This window comes from Schistocerca nitens, chromosome 3, assembly GCF_023898315.1.
Source record: "Schistocerca nitens isolate TAMUIC-IGC-003100 chromosome 3, iqSchNite1.1, whole genome shotgun sequence".
Taxonomy (NCBI): Eukaryota; Metazoa; Arthropoda; class Insecta; order Orthoptera; family Acrididae; genus Schistocerca; species Schistocerca nitens.
In genome coordinates this window covers 778,074,359-778,096,417 of record NC_064616.1, presented here as the reverse complement: position 1 = coordinate 778,096,417, position 22,059 = coordinate 778,074,359, and the positions used below count along the sequence as shown (strand labels likewise).

The 22,059-nt window shown below is 39.4% G+C and overlaps 1 protein-coding gene across 2 annotated transcripts in view; it reads left to right on the top strand.

Moving 5' to 3' along the window:
* The window catches only part of LOC126248784 (cullin-1-like), a 172,457-nt gene that overhangs the window by 109,932 nt on the left and 40,466 nt on the right, over window positions 1-22,059 (top strand). For both annotated transcript variants that reach the window (XM_049950160.1, XM_049950161.1), the window contains one exon: window positions 15,779-16,042. In XM_049950160.1, the coding sequence (XP_049806117.1) occupies window positions 15,779-16,042 (264 nt within the window). The remainder of the gene's footprint in view (window positions 1-15,778; window positions 16,043-22,059) is intronic.

The following is a 22,059-nucleotide window of genomic DNA, read 5'->3' as shown; positions in this document are numbered from 1 at the left end:
CTTTTTATCCAAATTCACTCCTACAAATAATGCTCTGTTTTGTAGTTGCAGGTGCCAACTTAACAATCAGGTTTCTCTGAAGTTTCTACCATGGTAGGAAGTGAGGTTTTGTATGTTGCAGTGGTAACTTTGTTTCGGGAACATCATCTCATTATGTTCCATCACACCACAGGTTTTATTTTACAGTGCAATCCTGGAATTCCCTGAACCCATGTCCTGGAGGTCATCTATAAGTACAATGATGTTTTGTATCCCCCTTCCATGATTTGAAGAAGGGGCTCGGTTGGCAGATTACTTAAAATTGGTGCCTCATTACACTCCCTGATAGCATCAATATTTTATATTTTCAAAGGAGTAAGTTTTATGCATATCCCAAGTTCTCTTATCGATATGAACATTGTATGCTACCAGAGATTACTGAAGGTGTCTGTGCTGTTTATCATTGCAATTATGTACTTTTGTCGGAATTTATCTGACCTGCCTGGGTGGCTGAGGCCATTGAAGTGGCCACTTCTGTTATGCAGGGGGATACACTGGCCCCAGATTGAATACACCTCACAGATTAATGACAGGGACTGGTGTGTTGTCCAGCCCAAATTTGGTTTTTAGGCAGTTTTCCATATGCACTTACGTAACTACCAGGCTGGTTCCCAGTTTCCACCTCATTTGCACAATGCGCAAACACTTTGAAAAATGATGCCACATTTGTCCACATGATATACATCAGAAGTAGACAGAAGCAGTACACAGATCCCTCCTTGGGGCAAGAGGGCAGGAGTGGGGGGGGGGGGGGAGCTGGCAGTAGCTTTAAAATGCCTGTGGGAGTGGTGATCCCATCATAATTATAGCCTGTGTACAGGTATTGTATTGGTGAAATACCATACCAGTCCCTACCTGGCATTAGCTGGATATGGGGCACCAAACTGGAAGGGCGTTGGGATTTATCTACTAAATGGAGTGGCTGATGTATGGCATCGTCCATTAACTTTTCATGTCTAAACTCATACTAGAATTGACTTAGGCCAAGAAAGACCATATGTTCTTAGAATTAACTAGGCCATTAATGGGGTAAATTGGCCATTGTATCTTGTGGTCCATATGGTTTTGTCATCTTTTATAATTACTTTGGGAGTCTTTCAGCTCTTAGGAAACCCTCCTTGCTCTTTCTTTCTTTTTTAATTTCTGTTAGATTGTACCACACAGTCAAATTACTTCCAGACATAATATACAAATGTTATGAGATCAGTGTTACAGTTGTGCTACATTGTATGGTATTAGATTTGGCTGCCTGTAGTGACAGTAAACTGGAAAAGTGCATTGTGCGTTATGTCATACTGCATTTCTAACTGTCCCATCACACTGGTTGTCATTGTATTATCAAGTTTCACAAATTCATGCAAAGGGACTACTGTGCTCCCATTCTCATTGCCATCCTTCTGTCATGCCTCTAAACACAACATGTCTCTAATCCATAATTGGGATTTCAGTCCAAGTTACATTCACTGCTGCAGCAGATTCCTTGACCAGGTGGTCAAAAACTTCACTACCGGTAATTTCGCTATATGATTTTTCCCAGTTGAAGATAACAGATTTGTCTTCTCTTCACATCAATAATAGCACTTCAGTGATCATGTCTACAGCAGGGTTTTCAGTCTGCATGTATACAACAGGGTTTTCACTTTTGCTGTCGCTGAAGTTCTTCATAATTGTTAAAACAATTAGTGAATCACTGAGTTATGATGTATAAAGCAGTTGTCATATGTGAGCGCAAATGTAGTGCTTCTATTATGGCCACAAGTTGCATAGGTTGGTGTTTGGTCTTGTTGCTAATTTAAATAAATCAGATTTTTGTAAACTTGGAATGTAGAACATGTTTCCAGCTTAGCTGGTGGTTTTTGAACCATTAGCCTATACATTAATTGGTGTGAAATTTGATGTTACAAACTGCATCAAAATTTTATTATCTGAGTGGGTATTGTTCTCATAAGGCATGGCAGTTTTTACCATGTTATAGCAAGAAGTTCATAGCACTGGACCCATTGACTGGACAACAGTAATACAGCACAAAGAATAGGCTGAGCACTAATTTGTGCTCAGTTAAATAATGATGTTTCTACAGTGGCTGACCAGAGTGTGCCAAGAGGCCTCTGTAACATGAAAAACACAAGGCACAGAAAAATGTGTGGTACAGAAAAACAGCATTGGTACCAAAAAAGCACTGGTAGCACGGGGAAAAAAAACACTGATCTCATAAGGCACTCAGACCACAAGTTACAGAAAACACCAATGACAGGGCTGACTTCGATTTCATCACCTGATGACTGCAACTGCTGCAGCATGTGGCAAGCAGGCACCAGTGAGTAGGAGTGGAAGTGATTAGAGGGCAGGTTGGTGTGCCATCCCTCCATTTGTGAGAGGCCATAGGGCAGGACTGGGGATGATGCCATCGAGGTCAGTGGTCAGTACCAGAGGCATCAGCAGGGGCATTGGAGACAACAGCCTCACAGGACCCAGCAGCAGAGGCGGCAGCAGTTGCTGTGGCATCAGGTGCAGCAGAGCCTGCACTGGCGATGACAGTCAAGTAGTGGGGGCAGAGGCAGGAACACCAGTCGGTGAACCCCTCTGCAGTGTGAACTGTCTGCAACACAGGAACAGGCATTGGCAGGGGCAGGGGAAGTGATGGAACAAGCCCCACCATGCGTAGCCGCAGCTGATCAAAGTGATTGGACATCGACCAATCAGGAGCACAGATGACACACAGGCGCCGGTGATGCTCAATTATGGCAGGAACCCAGTTCAGCCAGCAGCCAACACCACAAGCCCAAACAGGTGCACCTGGCCAGAACTGTCATCGAGCTGGTGACGCCGGTGGAAGCAGTGTCGCTTGCAGCAGGTGAAGGAGTGTCCGTGGTTGGCATCCATGTAGCAGCTCTGTCAGGCTCTTTTCCCCCACTAGAGTGAAATGGTACAAACACAAAAACAGTCTAAAGCAGCTTCAGGGGACCTGCCAGATACATACTTCCATATCTGAGTTTTAAACATCCACACCATGCATTCAGCCTCACCATTATATTGAGGATGAAATGGGGGAGCTGTGATATAGCAAATACCACTGGAAAAATGGAAATGAAGTCCCATGCTTCTTTACAGAGCGTAGGGGAACGATGCGCTAGCCTGACAAAAAGATGCAAATTCTCGAGAAACAAACTGGGGCCATTTGTCAGTAACCACAATATATGGAAGCCCCTCAATTGCAAAAATCTTAAACAGGGCCAAAATAGTGGCCGCCATATGTGTGTGGACGGACAATGTGCCACATAGGGAAACTTGGAATAGACACCCACTACAGTGAGCCAATACCGATTTAGGAAGGGCCCAGCAAAATTTACATGTAGACACTCTCATGGGCACTATGACATCAGTCAGGGAGGAAAAGACAACTGCGGGGCCACCTGTTGCTGAACACAGTGAGCACACACGGCGATAAGCCATGTAATGTCCCCATCTATGCATGGCCAATACACGTGCCGGCAGGCCAAATCTTTGGTGCCAGAAGTCCTCCAATGACTGACACACAAAGCTGCAGTACATTACAGCATAAGGAAGTGGGAATCACAACCTGAGGAGCAGTGTCCTGTGTAGCTAACAAAAGAACTCCATTACACTGAAGGGTGGTGCTGGAAAGAGAAGTAACTATGTAAGGGATCCGGGTGTGGCCCAGGGTTTATTCTGCCAACCATACTGCACAAAGGAGAGGACCAGACTAAGTACAGGATCTGTGGCGATGGCTGATGCTATCATGGTGCTAGTGATGGGAAAACCATCGACCAATTTCTGGTTCTCAATATGTAAATAGAAACAAAGCAACTTGTCCCAATCAAACACCAGGTCTGGCCTGATCAGAAGGCAAGATAAGTCATCAGTGTTGGCTTGTTGCACCGTCGGCCAGTAATCGATCTGATAATGATAACGGGAGAGGAAGAGAGCCCACCACTGCAAACAGTGTGCTCCCTGGTCCAACATGGAAGCTGAAGGGTTAAAAAGAGCAATCAACAGCATGTGATCCATGGAACTTAGAACCATACAAGAAGACATGAAATTTCTTTAGGGCGGACACAGTCGCTAAAGACTCCTTTCCAGTCTGAGAATACCAATGCTGAGCAGGAGTTAGTCTTAGAACCATAAGCAATGGGTCATTGAGAGCTGTCTGTGTATTTTTGTGCCAACACCATGCCAAGACTGTGCTGAGAGGCATCTGTAGCCAACACAAGATGCTGACACAGCTGAAAAGTGGCAAGGCATGAGGCAGATTGAAGTTTAGATAAGCAAAGTGAACGCTCAGTCACAAGCTGGGGACCAGAGAAAAGGCATATTTTTATGCAAAAGTGTGTGCAGTAGCTGAGCAACACTGAATTTGTCCAGTAAAAACTTATGGTAGTATGCAACTTTACTAGAGATGCCTGTAATTCCTTAATGGGAGTTGGCCAAGGTAAAACTGCAGTTGCGTCAACATTGTGATGCAACAGCTTGACCCCCGTGCAAGAAACCTCAAAACCTAGGTACGCAATTGATGGCTGAAAAAATTAAGATCTGGCAAGATTGCGCTGAGACCCGCAGTCCGAAAAACAGAAAACAACGATCACTGAAGTGCTCTTCAGTGGAAGAATCCAAAACAATGATATTGTCAAGGTAGTTTGTGCAACCAATTACAGAGGCTATCAGCTGTTCTAAAAGATGCTAAAAATTACTGGTGCACTAGCAACACCAAAAAGCAAGCATGGATACTCGTATAGGCCGAAAGGTGTATTGGCAACAAAAATTGCCTAGTGAACTCATCGAAGGGGAACTGGAGGTGTGCTTCTGACAAATAAATGTTGGAAGAGTAGTGGCTGCCTGAAAATTCTGTGAGCAACTCATCAGGGCAGGGCAAAGGGTATGTATCAATCACAGACTGTGCATTAATCATGACATTGAAGTCGCCCCATAGATGAAGCTTACATGCCAGCAGCTTAATGATGACCAGTGGTGTAGCCTATTCACTGAAAGAAATAGGCTGAATGACATGGAGCTACATCAAATGGTCTAATTCAGCCTTGACAGATCCATGCAATGTGACAGGTGTCTGTCACGCCTGAAAAAAATGAGGGCAGGCGGACTCTTTCCTTGTAATGTGGGCCTGAAAACCAGTAGTACAACCTAGTCCAGGGAAAACAGAAACGAAAATTCAGAGGAGAGGGACTCCAGTTGCTGATACAGAACTTGATCTGACACTAAATTTACCTCATCAGCAATGGAGAAATCTAACGTGTTAAATGCATCTAACCTGAAAAGGTCTCTGGTGTGGGAATGAGCCACAATAAGGAAGGTGAGAGGGCAAAAAACAGATTTGAAAGATACAGGAGTGGAGAACTGACCTAGGATTGGAATCTGCTGTTTATTGTAGCTAACCAACTTCCATGAAACCTGGGTGTAGTAGTGCCTTTAACACATAAGTAAACATCTACAAATAGGGGAAGAGTCCTATTAATCCAGAAGTAATGTGTTTCACATTGATTGATCTGGTTTGAGCTCTTTTGGAAGAGATTTGCCACAGAGGTGCAATCAGTGTCGGTGAATTATGGAGGTTCACACACTTAAGTTAATAGTGAACTTTCAAGGTATACCACAATGCTTGCCTACAGACCCTCAGCACTTTGTATTGACATATGTCTTTTTTTTTTTCGATACAGATCCATAACAACTTCTTTCACAGTCAGTGGCTAGGCACAATGTAACCCAGTGGAGCATTAGAGCTGTGCGGACGTTCAGTCACCACCACAATTGTGTAAAAACCCCTTCAGTTATTTTGATTGCTGCCTTTGACCAATACTACAGATAATTTTACTGTGAATGTTTCTAAACCATTTCTTGTGAACCACTGTTTGAGTGTGTACATTGCTGTATTCAAATATGCTGTACAACCTTCTAGAGATGTAATTCTCACAGAGTTTCAGAAAATCAAAATTAAAAATTTGTGTGTACATACATTGTGGACAAAATTCATGCTATTGGAATGAAGTAATCTAGCATTCCATTGTAGAAAGTTCTCAACAATTTTCACCGTCAATTGAAGTAAGACTGATGACCCTGTAGTTTGGTCCCTTTACTCTCCAACCCAGTTGAAGTAATTGACTGAAGCAAGTCAGGTATTTTATGCCACTGAATAACTGTGCATTGATGTGGCTGCAGAAATTTGTTGAATGACACACTGTATTAAGCTAAGGATGTAATTCATTAGGAGGTTTTTCATTTGTTGAGTCATGGGTGAAACAGTGTAGATCTGATACTTGTAAACATCTGAGAGGGAAGAGTGTGTTTCTGTGTGTGTGTGTGTGTGTGTGTGTGTGTGTGTGTGTGTGTGTGTTTGGTGGCTTTGGCTTCAGTCTCAGTTGATACAACAGTAAAGAAGTACAGATCACTGGATTGCTGGAGAGAGGAGCAGTGCTGAACAAAGGCCCTGTGTGCCAACTAATTTTTCTTACATTTGAAGATTTAAAATACAACAAGGTAAACCACTAACGAGTCAGTTAAGAGAATGTTCACTTAGAGAAATTTCACTATGATCAGTCAAATGTCCAATTGGCATACAGTTTTCAGCAGTGATAAAAGGTACCACACTATTTGCCAGACAATTCATAGTCAGGAATTAATGCCGAAGTTGCTGTAAACTAATGTCAAAAGTCCAATCAGTAGCCAAGCTAAATTCCAAATCCAAATTGGGGTCATCATAGGCCAATTGTCAATGGCTCATTACTTATGGCTTTATAAAAGAGCGCAAATTGGTCTGAGCATGCCAAGTCAAGCTGCCAGTTATATAGGCTGCTTGACACCCAACAGTTCTGCACATTACAGCTACAGCTGGTGATTGTCTCTGCTGACATACACTATCCATTAGGCCCCAGCCTGCAGAAATCCTGCATGCACTCCTTATCGATGGCCACATCTGAGGAGATTAAACTTCTCTTCATTGCTATTGGATGGCGATATAATTGAGGAAATGCTGTAGGGTCTTTTATATTGATTGATTGCATTATTTTCATTTTTGCACCCTGTATTTTTGTACGATATGCTATCTTCTTGGTAACAAACATTACTGTAAGCCAGTCTGCACCAAATTTAGTTTGGTTTCAAATACTCTGATCTGTCCATCATATTTTGGGCATGCGTCTAGTATAGCAGCTGATAATCGTATAGCTGTCTTCAAGGCAAGCCAGAATTAAAACCAATTGACACAATGGTGTGGAGTAAATGCACCTATATCAGAGATAAAACAGTTGGCAGCAGGAGTGTCATTCATAGATAAAACTTTATGCATCTAAGAATGAAACATAAGAAGCTCCGAGTCAGCATATCTGTGATGCTTATGAATTAGGTGGTTAATTATTTAACTAGATGTCATGTGTTGAAAACAGTACACACTTTACAAGAAAGGTACATTGAACACTAGTGACATATCTGCCTTCTACATACCAACAAATGTGTAGTGGCTGAACATTATGTTTCCACTGACCATTCCATGGATTACAAGAAAGTCAAGATATTAGCCACAGCCTCATCCTATTGGGATTCAGTGGTCAAGGGAACTGTGGAAATACCATTAGCAGACAACCTACTCAGCTGATGAGCAGTTCCAGCTCAACAAGTCATGCAAACTACTCGCTTCACATCTGTGCTTTCAGAGGAATTATTGTTCCAAGTTTTCACTGTGTGGAATACCAGCATGTGGCATCCATTCTAATAATTAACTATGTAATTCGTAAGCACTATAAATTTTTTGACTTACCACCTGCTGTGTTTTATACTTAGACACAAAGTTTTATCTACGACTGTCACTCTTGTTTCTGACTGTTTTATCTCTGATGCATGCACATTTACTCCAGAGTATTGTGTCAAGTGGCTTTAATTCTGTCATTGATTCATTTTGAAGATGGCTGTATGATTATCAGCTGAAATATCAGTAGAAGAAATAATGCTATTCTGAATTTGTGCCCAAAAGGTGATGGAATATTCTATCCATTGGGAAAACTCCAAGGAACACATATGCTGTTTATGTTTTATTCACAGAATTGCAAGCTTCTTGGTACGTGATGCATCATTGGAACATTTATTAATTGTATATGCAGCAGTGATATGGCATTTTTTTCTGCTATATCCATAATGCATATGGGATAGAACTTGAACAATGGGGAAACGTAACGCTGTGCTATTCAGTGTGCCATCCAGGTATTTTGACATAGCAAGGTCACTACTGGGCTATGAATGTAACTGTATGCTGTCAGGGGCCTCCTGCCTGTGTCAACTTGTGTTGTTCTTGAGTCTTCTTAGTGATGATACCACCACCTCGCATTCTATTTCTGAAATTTCTGAAGTGGTGGCATCTGGATGAGATGTCTCAATATTCCAAATTATTCCTTGCTCAGTTATGAGGAACCTAGGTATGCAAGATTTTAGGTTATTTAGAATGATTACTTCACTATTAATCAATGTGTTTGCAGTTGCAACACCCATTGTTTCAACTTTAATTCTGATTCTCCCTGCTGCCAAAATGTTAAATCTGCAGTCTCCTATGTTACCATCATATCGAGCAATTTTTTGCTAAGTGCCACTGAATATAGCCTACTTATAGATACTTCCCACAAGGATGACAAAAGTGTCACTGTTATGCATCTCATACTTGTTGACTGGGTACTTTATTAGTGGGTGAAACATTGCTGATATTGTTGCTGCCTGGTACAGGATGCCTGTAGATGGTCTGATTTGATTTAACCACTGGCTGTGTATTGTCTTTGGACAAATTGATCAATACACATGGTACTTTGTGAACTTTGTTGAACAGTTACTAGCCCATCTTCTCCATGTTGCCTTTTCATTGGTTGATTTGTGATCAGCCGCTCTTGGCTGGTGACTGAAAGGGCTCCACAAATAAATTCATCCATCTGGTTTCCTCCTTGTTCAGGTATTGTACTAAACTATAAATAATGTGAAACATGCCATGCAGTGAAGTTGATACAACTTTACAGAGTTTTGGCAGTACCATGCCTTTATGGTATTGGCCACTGTCACACTAATCACATGGAAGAAAGGTAAACATGCTGGTATGTCTGAGTATCCTAAAATTCTGTCATCAGGAAGATATAAACTATAATATAGGAAACACTGTGCCAGGTGACCATGTTCGTGAATGATGCATATTCAGTCAGTTGCAGAGCAATCTGGATGGTATGCTAGAAGAGCAACTTCTATACTACAGGCATTGCTAGGCAGTTGTTTCCCAGTCTTAATATTCATTCAAAAGTTTCATTAGGAATGGCACAATCTGAGGTGCTGTCTGTTGCTGAACTTCATTGTGGATGTTATCTGGCCTGGTGTTTTTATCGGATTTCAGTTTAGTCAGTGCTAGCCTAACTGACTCTTTCATAAATGTGGCTGTGAAATTCTCTTCAGTGTCTTCCATATCTGGTGTTGTATATATACTTGAGTGTCTCTGTTAGGGTCATTGTCACAGTAGAGATTCTGTAACAAATATTCAGCAATCTCTCCACCCTTGAGTCATTGATCAATCATTTAGCTTCAGTGTGGATGATATAATGTGTGTTTTGACTAGTTGTGGCAGGAGTTTGTAGATACTGTTCTAGATGTTATATTGTATCTGTGCACTTTGGTAATGTTCCCATTTACTTAGCTTAGTCTATAGTAAAATGGAACTGTAATGATTTTCACAGTGTCTGTAACTAATGATCCTGGTTTTTCTTTCCTGTGTCATTTAAGGCTCTGACATAGCCTTATGGGCATTCTCAACATCTGAAATAGATTGATCAGCTAGGGGTCCACATCTGTGTTATTGAATTGCTTCGTTGTTGTAGATATTGGTGCTGAATGAGTCGAACTAATAATTGTGCACTAAAGCCTATACTATTTACCACTGTATGGAAAAGATATGACCTGATAATGTCCTTCAGTTTCTCTCAGTCTGCATTCTAAAAACTGAATTACATTTCAGATTCTGTTTTATTACATCTCTGATGGGGGTCTCCATAGAACTACCAAATATTTTTCTTTGCAGTAAATCTGCCAATTGAGGATGGAGATGTTGATATTCATAATGATCCCACATAGTTGTGATATGTGTTCAGTTGCCTACCCCTTTTATTGGTTTGGTTCCCGTTTCACACTGCAGATTCTGTATGTATATCTTATCTCATTAACAAGTTAGTCCTGCAACCATATAGTGCTATAACATGTATTAAACTCCTGTAGGGCCATATTTCTTGGGAGTACTGTGTAAATGAAGAAGTTATCATCAGTGTCCCTGTGGGTTGGGGAACCTTCATCATCACAGTGTATTACACGTCCACGTCCATCTCTTCAGTTGCCTTGGAAATCTCTACAGTCTTTAGAGTAATCCTCTTTGCATTAAGTTATAAGACTTTGAGGTTTGAAAAGTTACTGGAATATAGTAAAATTTTGCCAAGTGTCCTGGGTAGTAAGTTTATCCTGTCTTCAACCCATACTATATTTCTTCATATTTATTGAAGACGCAGGCCCTCTCCCTTCCATGAACATTCTTCTCACAGTAGATCATTTTGTTCCCAAATTCAATTGGTAGACTGTACACAGAGCATCATGTGATAGTCGACTCCATTGTTGGGAATGTGATGGTATTCCCTTTGGGATGGCTCAACTATGCCAGAAGACCATTTGACACTGGTGTTGTTTCTCTATTACAATTCACAGTGTATTTCCTAGTAACATATCTGTGAGTTGCAGTGTAGATTATGATGATAATGATGATGATGATGATGATTATGATTATGAGGAGGAGGAGGAGGAGGAGGAGGAAGAAGTGGTGGTGATGGTTGTGGTGGCTGTTAAGATTATTAACTTCTGACTTGCCGTTCTATCTACATCCATTACCTCCAAAAGACTGCATCCTTTATTCATAACTTCATGTAGCAAAGTCACCAGAGTACATTTCAGCAGATTTCATCTGCTCATAACTTAAGCAATATACAAATATATCTATGCACTGCTTCCATTGCCAATGATTCAGGCACCTCACCATGTTGCGTGAAAGTCTGGCAAATGAGGTTCAGCATCCCATGACGCAAATAACCTAATTCCCAATTAAGCTGTGTTGATTACTTTGGAGAGCTGCCTAGTGTGTGGAGTGGGGAAGTCCAATCTTCATTGAAGGGAAACTGAGCTGAGAGCATAACACACTCAGAGAGGGAAAAAACGTTTTAACGCTTTCCAAGCCTACACTTTCATTAAGTCAGTAATGATGTAACCTAGACCAGATACCAATTGTCATTAAACATTTCATCAAGAATTTGAAACCATATGTATAGAAAATTTTGCAATCATTGCCCAGCAGGGTGTTAAGTTTCTCTTGAGAAAGGCCTGATCATAGAAATTGACCAGTTGAATGTACAAATAAAGAAATTTACAACTCAGAGAATAAAGTGTAATTCAAACCAAATACTGGTATTAACATGTAAATGATGACATTTACTTAAAATACAAAACATCTGTACTTCTGGATGCAACTGCAGAATGTGAAACTGATAAAACCTATGAATATGCCCAGAAAGGAACAAACAACAGCAACAGAATACTGTATCTTCCAGGTGAGGTGATAAAGAAAAACAAAATATCAAGGACAGCAACAAATCTTGAAGTTCCAGTTCAACGTCACCAGATTATGGTCTTGTCTGGTGGATCAGAGGACGACAGTCCTGATCATGAAGTTGTTACTGATGTCTGCCTGAGGGAGCCACTGTAAACTCCTCACTTTTACAGTTTTCTGACTCTGTCAAAAATACATTGATGAAGAAAGAGAAAAACGTAACCCCTAACATGGCTGCTACATTATGCTCAAGGAAGAAATGAAACTGCTGGGAACAGCATAGCTCATATGCTTGTGTCTGCTCTAAACAGATTTTAAGGATTCTGATTCCCCTGTGTCAAGAGATTAGTATCACTACAGAAAGTCAGTTGCTGTTGCAGTTTATGTACTGAATAAATTGATGAAACATTCCTCTAACCGCTCCAGCCCATTCCTTGTTTGAGTGGAGAACACCAGTGTAACAGTACTCTACACTCCAGTACAAGTCAGACGAGTGTCCAGCATTCATCCATGATAGAATTATTTCTGAAACAGGCATTTGAGACTTAGTATCCACCAGTAATGAAGTTTACAATCATCCCTCCTCCAGCTATGACTCTGATTCGTGGCATGTGACTAATTTTACCCCTTAAACATGGAAGGACCATAGTTTTCAGAGAAATTATTTTAGTGGTACTGTCATTAGCTATGTAAGAAAGATCTTGAATTATATAATCAGCTGCTGCCTTGTCTGTGTCTTAGAGTCCAGATAACTCCTTAGCCACTTTTAGTGTAGGTTCAGGAGATATTGTTCCAGCATCAATAACTTAAAAACCAGCTGGAGCCAGTTATACAGCAGGATTTCCTGCACAGGCAATTGGTTGTTTCTGAGACCTTGAAGTTTCTGCCATACCACTACTTTTAATGTCCTCGGACAGTTCCATATGTGGGACATGCAGAGACATCTACCTTACATTTTTTCTGTTCTGCACCCTAGGAACTGGCAGATCATACTGTTGCATGACTACTTAGGAATCTCTTTTGAGTGCCTTTTGGAAATTGTGCATATTAGCAGATATCGATGTGGTGTTCAAAATGTGAAGCAAGTAATCACTTTAACTTCATAGAAGGCTCAGAATTATTTGAGATCAGATGATACTTTGGAAAAGAAATCACCTAAATATGTTTTTCCTAACTTCGATGTTCTTTTTAATAAACATCATACTTCACCAGTTTGTATACTTACAGATCAATACTGGGGAATTTCCTCACCTGTCCTGTGGTTTTCTCTTATCATCTCTTTAGGAACTGTCTTCCAGAAACATTTACCATTTGCAGGCTGAGCGTTGCATGATACTGAAAGCATTGGAGCTGATGGGAGGTATTCAAGGGAAGAAATGTCTCATCTATTCCAATTCACTTATCAAAAAAGAGGTTCTTTCATAGATATATTGAACATAGAAAATGATCCAGAAGGTGCAGTACCTCCTAGTCCTGCTACTAAAGCACAGGAGGGGACAGTCAGCTTTGTACTGTTGTACAGATGCGTAAGAGAATGCAGCAAATGAAAACACCTATTGTGGTGACACTTGGTACTCTTGTATAGATGCATAAGGGTATGCAGCAATTGAGGACACCTGTTTATGGTGACAAAGTTGAACCATATGCCATTCTTCTGTGAGCTCGTTAATTGGCATGTTGTTGGAGCAGGTTCTGCACCAATCAGAGAATGAGTGACTGGAGGTGGGACAGAAGAAGCAATAAGTGGCAAAAGCAACAATCTGACTGAGGCTTTCCTCCCTCCATTCCATAATGTGCAATGAAGCCTCACTTACTCATCACCATATTGGGCATAGACAAGCTATGCATGTCGTTTTATTCTTGCGAGTGACTGTGACATATTCATTTCAGAATGCCGCAACTTAGTGGACATGTTTTATATTCAGAACAGAGGACAAAAGTAAGTGTAAGAAGAAACCTTAATTCATTTTAGCTGACAAAGAGATGACTGTGTTATGCATTTTGAAGTTTTACGTATTTTCTGGGCTCTGTATAAAAGTTTTAAATTAAGTTATCAGATATTTTTGACATTTTATGTTCTTAACCATACGTACTGCCATGTATTTAATGATGGTAAAGACCATGATGTCACCATCATATCAAGTATGTAAAGTGATGAAGTTTGATATCACCTCTAATCAGTGTTGTCAATACTCTGAAACATGCCCCTGAAAATGTGATTTTATAGAATTGTATAACTATTATTGTGAATAATGTGGTACACTGGTTAAGGTGGTAGACTGGAATCACATTCATGAGCAGTTGGTTTCAAATCCCTGTTTGGCTGCCTTCATTTATATCTTCTGTAATTTCTGTAAATCACTAAGTAAAATGCTGGGATAGGTATTATGATATGGACACATCTGTGTCTCTCCTCCCCCTCCCCCCGCCATCCAAATTTTGTCCAATTTGAGCTTTTGCTGCCATATCTTTCCTCACAATAACTTCACATTTTCCTCACACAGACAAGTAAATATAACAGTGTGGTAGTTCAGTGCTGAAAAGTTATTGCTCAATCCATATAAGTGTACAGTACATGAACAAAATCGCCAGATTTATCAAAGATTTGGTGCATATGGAGTTTATATTATTACTAATGTATATCATCTAATAATAATAATAATAGTAATAATAAATAATAATAATAATCCATTTGACCATGGCATAGTAGCCCAGAATATTTTATTAAATGTGCTTCTAGCTATGTTTATACCCATTTTTAACTCTCATGAGTCATGCTGTGAATCCCAGTGCCCTTTCTTGTGCAGGTTTAGTTTGTTTGAATGTTTTCTTTCTACACAATAAGTTTTCAAGACGAGATGTCTTATATGGTGGTTGAAGACTAACAGACAATGTAATACTTTCAATGTTCTTTTTTAGTCTGAAAATGTTCACCAAGAAATAATTTTGTGAAATATGCTGAATAAACTAATTTCTGCATTTTTAAATTATTTGTAGTTGTACTCTTGTGTACTACAAATATAAATGAAATAAGGCACTTCATTAAGTGTGGGTTGAGGTTTCTTAATTCTGATTGTGGTCTACTTGTAGTCCCCAAAAAACAGAACACTTTCAACTTCTTGTATTTCATTTTTGAGCAGATTGTAGTTGGTGTTGTTTATTGAAAAATGGAGAACTACATGTATTGAACCTTGTGAAAACTGCCATTGTTCACCTTGAACCATCTGTTTATATTTTCAGATTTTTCACAGGCTGCTTTTTCCTCAGATGAGTGTTACTGTTTTTTAATTCGTGTATTTATATCATATGCGAAAAGGACAACATTTTATCTTGTGACATTGCAAACGAAAGATAATTAATCTACATTAGAAGCAACAAAGGACCAAAGATAGAACCCAGGAGAGGACCAGGTTTTATTGCATGAGAATATTATGGTGCTTACAGTCAAAAATCTTTGCTGAGTTATGAAATAATCCTAATAGTAATAATTTCTGATTGGTTGATTATAATACATCTTAACAAGATGAATACAGACTGTTCAGTTGACAGCCTTTATCAGTATTCATATTCTTTGTCAATGACAATGTTTTTCTATACAAAATGTACATCTCTTCCTATGGCTTTTTTTAAATGCTTGTGTTAATGAAATTTGGTGATCTCTTACCATTATTTTGTCTCCTTTTTGTGAACTAGAAAATATTGCCAAGAAGAGAGAATATTGTCAATACTTTAATATATTACAAAGCTTATTTGAACAAAAGGAATAAACAAACATGTAATATAGTTGACAGCACTGACTATTTGTTTTGAAGTTGTAGGATGAAACTGAAGTTCATCAAATTTGTCTATGAATACTTTTCTCAAGAGTTTAAGGAACAATTCATGGCTTAGTTAGCTGCTACTGACAAATATGGCACAGAACAACATTAAATGTACATTTAAAATGAAATATTACTGAATATATTTAACTTTATTATTGGTCACAGAGAAGTAGATACATATTTTGATGTTACACAATGTAGTTCTCAGACTTTAGTGTATTGCCATTCTTGACAAATTTAACAAGAATTTAGTAACATTGCTGTGCTTAATGATATAAAATATTTGTTTCAGGATCCAAAAATTTATGTGGAGATTATACTGGAAGTGTATAAGAAATACCATTTTTTGGTTGCGACATCTTTTAAGAATGATGCGGGATTTGCTGCTGCTCTTGACAAAGCTTGTGGAAAATTTATCAATGGAAATTCAGTGACAAGGCTGGCAAATAGTTCATCCAAGTCACCAGAACTACTTGCAAAATTTTGTGATTTAGTGCTGAAAAAAAGCAGCAGGATTCCTGAAGAAGCAGAACTCGAGGATACACTCAATCAAGTTGTACGTAAAATTCAGTTTTATTCATGGAGTGATGCAAGCAAACATTTTGCAAATCGAAATTTTGCAATTATTGAAATTAAGCTTAAGTATACTGATTATCTAGAACTAGTCAGTCAGTTATCTGAATTTGGGAATGGATATTATAAGTCCACTCCTCAAGTCGCAAGGCTATTTTTGTGATATGAACAGTGAGAAACCAATATTTTATATTTAGTTTTATCTACAGTAAAAGATAAAAATTACAAGGAGGTATCTCAGATGTGCAGGTAGCAGTAAAACAATCCCTCCCACCAGTGTGTACCAGCATATACTGCAACTCATTACCCCAGTCCTTCTTACAAGCTTCATTGATTTGCTGGTGCTGTTTTTGCTCCCATGTTTATCTCTGTACTCTGACATGCATTCAGTAGGAATAAATGTGTGGGAAAGTGGCTTCTGTATCTCATAGCAGAAGATGGTTTTGGGCAGTATGGCTGCTAACTGATTGCTGTTGTCCAGTACTGAAATGACAACTGATCAGCTACATTGTTGCACATCTGTCTGCATTTTGCTATGGTGACTATACTTTTCACAGAATTGGAATACACACTTAATACCTTTCATGCATCAAAATGTGGAAAGCCCAGCACCAATATGATCTCTGTGATCTGATGCAATGAAATTGCACACCTTGCCAGTCTTGCACTCAGCTACATTGCTGACAGCCAGTGCAGTATCTAGTGACATCCCAGTTAAATGAATCACTAAACTGCTCATGAGACTGCGTCAAGCACAGACTACCAATGAGCAGTTTTTCTCATGTATATGGTTGTAGTGGCTGTTGTTTGGTTTGCTTTTGCTTGCCTAACTAAGAAAATGAAGCACCCAGAAGACATGGTCAGATGTCAGTGTAATTTTGTATCCACACATATTAGTGTTGTTTGTGTTTAGTGTTGTTTACCAGACATGGTAGGGTATGGAAGGGATGTGAACATCATCAGGTGTTGAGAGATCACTGTGAAGGACATGGATATGCCATGTACTTGTGAGAGACAGTGTTATCAGCAGCTGACAGAGTTTGAAAGGGGTCTCGTTGTGGGTGTCGACCTGCTGGTCCAATCGTGTAATATCCAGATTTGTAGAGCATTCAGATGTGGCAGTGGTCCAGCGTTTGACTGTATGGAAAGGTGAGGATAGGCAAACTTATCATCAAGACACCAGCTGACATCACATGGCCAAGAGAGGATTGCCATATTTGGCACCAAGCACATTGTAGCCCATTTATACCTGCACTGCTAGAACAAGTAATGGCCTCCTTGTAACATTGTGTGTCATCCAACACCATTGGTTGGAGAATAGCAGCAGCCAGACTAGAGAATACTAGGCTGCCGTTAAAACCACAACACAAATGGCTGTGTTTGGAGTGGGGCTGTGACCAGGAAGCATTGGGGTGTCACAGTGGGTCAGCTGTTGGCCTCTCCAGGTTATTCTCAGTTTCCTCCATGCCTCTCTGTTCCGTAAGTGGAATGCACACACTTGTGTTTTGGAGGGGTGGAATAGGCTTGGAAGAATTGAACAAAGCCATTAAAGGCTGATTACCAGTAACGAAACAGAACTTCCATTTATACAAGTATTGGTGGAACTTGGTAACCCGATAGTTAAAGGTGAGTGCCTCTTTTTCATGTTGACTATAATTGTACTGTGCTTTTTTGAGAGTTTTTGAGGCAAAAGCAATGGACCTGTCAGATAAACCAATTCTGTGGGAGAACACAGTTCCAATCCTATAAGAAGAAGCATTTCCTATGAGAAGATGCATCCACAGCTAGCTGTGCAAGGAAACACACTTTGTAACATCCCAAAAAGTTGCTGGCAAATTACACACACCAAGTACTAGTATTTGGTGCCCATTGTATGCAGACAAAACAGAAGCAGGCTTCTGTAGCTGTAGGCTACCAATCATTTTGGTGGTGTCTTTATTGATGAGGTGAACAGGTGCACCTATTGTCCTCTGAGCCACTTGTAACTAGACAAAAGTTTTTTTTTTTTTTTTTTTTTTTTTTTTTTTGTCTGGGGACTACAGCAGAGACTTCAGTAAAGCCGAATAGGGAGCATTGGTCAGTGTCAGCTGTAGTGGCAGTAGTGACAATATGACATTCACTTCCTGAAAGTTATACTGAACCCATGCACTCTGGCTGCCTCATAAACAGACAGTCTACATATGACCTTGCTTACCACACTGAAAACCCTTTGAATTACACCAAGGACAAGCTTTTCTATCATGCCTAGAAAAACACCAAGGATAAGCTTTCCTCACATTATTCTGAAGTACACCATGTGCACCATGAGACTGAAAAGCTTCACTTTTACTTTTACAGTTATACTAAACTCTTTTTTTTTATTTGGTTTTACGTTCGCTTTAGACTGAATGCCTTGTGCACTGTGAATACAAGAAATAGATGGTGACTTGGAATCAGTTGTGTCCACAATATTTTGAGACACTGCAATAGACAAAACTGTTTTCAGATCCAGATCTGGCAGTTTTAAGATAGTAGCATGAATGCGTGAATCTGACACATTCTGCGTGATCACATCATGCAACATAACATCACTATAGCCCAGGCCACAAGAACATTTAGACCTGAAATGTCTTGTTAGTCCTCTGAGTTCAGCAGTCCACTGTTTGTAAAAGATTTTCGAGGCTGCTGCTTTAGCTGGACGAATTTAAACTTCACTGCAGCAATATGAAGCTGAGCATCAAAATGTTCACCAAGCATATGAACAAGTTCATTGTAACTAACATCTTCCGGACCAGAATCAGAACACAATTTTCAAAATAGATACAAATGCGCACCATACCTGTAATGTTTTAGGTAGTGAAGTGGGCTCCCAATTGCACAAGATATTCAGAGTAATCCATTTTGTTACTATTACACTGGGTGCAAAAACTGGCTGTGGTGCTGTTTGTTGTGATAGTAACATATTCATCTGTTGGATGCTGAGTAGGAGTCATTCAATATGTTGCACCTGAAACTGAAGAACTTCATTTAGAGACATTTCCCATGGTGACCCCATGGTGACACAGGCATGGCGAAACACTTTACAGGATATACAGTAAGAATCTGAATACCTAAGGAATAGTTTGGCCACTGCCTAGCAGAACTCTACAAATAAACCGAAGGCAAACCAGGGTGGACTATGCACTGGAACTACATGCACTCATCACCATTGACTTTGTAAGCAGGTGAGGAAAGTCTTTGCAAGGGATGAAGCTTGTCATCATTTGTTGTGCCAAATGAATAAACACACATTTACACTGTGGTGGGTTCTTAGATTTATTTCTAGAGGAGGCTGAGTGGATACAAGAACACAAACAAAATATTAGATCATGTTGTTATAACTTGTACAACATGAAATACATAAGAAATTCTTCCAATCCATCTGTGGCATGAATCAGCAAACCAGTTTTTAATAGTATTAGTTGAAAACAGGCTTGGTTGAAATTTTAGTTTTTTTATTTATCAACAAATAAGTAAAAAAAACTAAAATTGCAACCAAGACTGTTTTCAACTAATAGTATGAAATACTTAACTTTGAAACAATCTACATCTACATCTACATCTATACTCCGCGAGCCACCTTACGGTGTGTGGCGGAGGGTACTTATTGTACCACTATCTGATCCCCCCTTCCCTGTTCCATTCACGAATTGTGCGTGGGAAGAACGACTGCTTGTAAGTCTCCGTATTTGCTCTAATTTCTCGGATCTTTTCGTTGTGATCATTACGCGAGATATATGTGGGCGGTAGTAATATGTTGCCCATCTCTTCCCGGAATGTGCTCTCTCGTAATTTCGATAATAAACCTCTCCATATTGCGTAACGCCTTTCTTGAAGTGTCCGCCACTGGAGCTTGTTCAGCATCTCCGTAACGCTCTCGCGCTGACTAAATGTCCCCATGACGAATCGCGCTGCTTTTCGCTGGATCATGTCTATCTCTTCTATTAATCCAACCTGGTAAGGGTCCCATACTGATGAGCAATACTCAAGAATCGGACGAACAAGCGTTTTGTAAGCTACTTCTTTCATCCACAGGACTGTCTATGTATATTTGTTACTGTCACTGAAGACTAATGTATCACTTGATACAGTACAAAATAATAGCCTCTTTTCCCTATAGATCAGAGAAGTGGATCCATCCACTATATTTGAATTCGGCTGTTTTATTCTATAACATACTGCCTTTTAGCGGTGTTTTTTTTTCTGACGGACAATGAATGTTGGGTAAAAAGTTTCCAAGCTTTTTCTACTCTAATGTTTTAGTCATACATTCACCTGAAGATGTGGCTTTTAGTGCTACAAAACCAGTAGTGATCCAATAACAAAGGACTAAATACAGCTGAAGTGGTTATTAACCCTTTCACCGCGCATTTACTCTGAGCGACTCCCGTCCTGTGCGCGTTATTTTCACCCGGTGCGTATATATACGACTGTAGCAGCCTACTGTTATTACTGTGATAAAAATGAGATGCGAAATACAGTATTGCCGGTGTAAATCATTTCCTTTTTTAAAATCTTTGTTCAGAAAGTCTTATTTTGTTCAAAAAAAGGTACTTTATTAGGAGAAAAAAAATGCAAAACATATTACATTAGTAATACTTCAAAGTGTGATATCTCTTGAAACAAAAATTCAAACATAAAGGCACATTACAATTTACACAAATGTATCTTGTGTCACTTTGTTTATCATGTTTTGCACATACAATACACCTTCTCTGGGCGGCCTTCTTCTTTGAAGTTCTTGGGATTAGCGAGATAAAGTCCCGCTCAGTTAGGCGTAAGGGATTGTCACCATCAGCCGATCTCCTTCCACGATGTCCCTCTGTTTGCAGTTGGTGGTTAATCTCTAGGATCTCCTTGATAAGCTTCTGTTGAAAATCAGATACTGAAATATTTCGTCCTGTTTGAATTTTATGTAATGTATGCACATTGAGCAGAGACAGATCCACCAAATGAAAAAATAGTTTTTATACCATTTTACAGTTTTTCGTACAAAGTCTACTGAACTTAGCATCATGTCGCTCCTGTCGACAGCCCCCATGTTTTCAGTGTAGCTTACGATGCAGGCTGGTTTTGTTTTTGATTCATCTGTCAATTTTGTCCGTCGCTGTAATTTCACTTGTGTGAAGTGTTGAAAGCATCCTCACTTCCCGCTTGTCCTGCCACTTCTTCAGAGCAAGAAGTTTATCTGTTGACATAAACTCGATCTCGCCTTTTCTAAGTTTTTTTTTTTTTTTTTTTTTTTTTTTTTTTTTTTTTTTTATAAAGCAGGCATGCCTTTGTGGTTTGTTGTCACAGTTCCACAGGCATTAGTCACTCTGACATGCAAATAAGAAAATAACATTGAGCTAGTGTACCAATTGTCAACATATAATGTGTGACCTTTACCAAGGTAACGTTCAAGTAAAGTGAGAACAATGCTTCCAGGTATTCCAACATTTACACCAAAGTCAGTTTCTTTTTTTACATCTGTTGCTGCACCCACATAAATAATAAAGTCAAGAATATAACCAGTTTCAAAATCACATAACACAAAAAATTGTACACCAAATCTGTGATGTTTGGAAGGAATTTACTGCTAGAAGAAGACACGACCTTTGAAGAGAACTAAACTTTCGTCAATGCACAAATTTTTAAAAGGATTGAAAGCACCTGGAAATACTTTTCGTAAGTGATCCACAATTTGAAGTAATTTCCAGATTTTGTCATCTCCAGGGTCCTTACTGTTATCAGCAAAATGTAACATTCTAATTAACAGAAGATATCTATCTCTCGGCATGATTTGCGCAAACATTGGAGTAGATAGTAGCTGATCATTGGTCTAATAACTGTTTATTTCATTTTTTCTCACTTGAGCCATCAGAAAATTTACAGCAAGGAAACAGTAAACTTTGTCACTGTGTTTTTCCAACATCGCAGTCTTGATTTTTCACTGGCATCATTGCAAAGGTGTTCATAATATAAATTACATTGCTCAGCTAT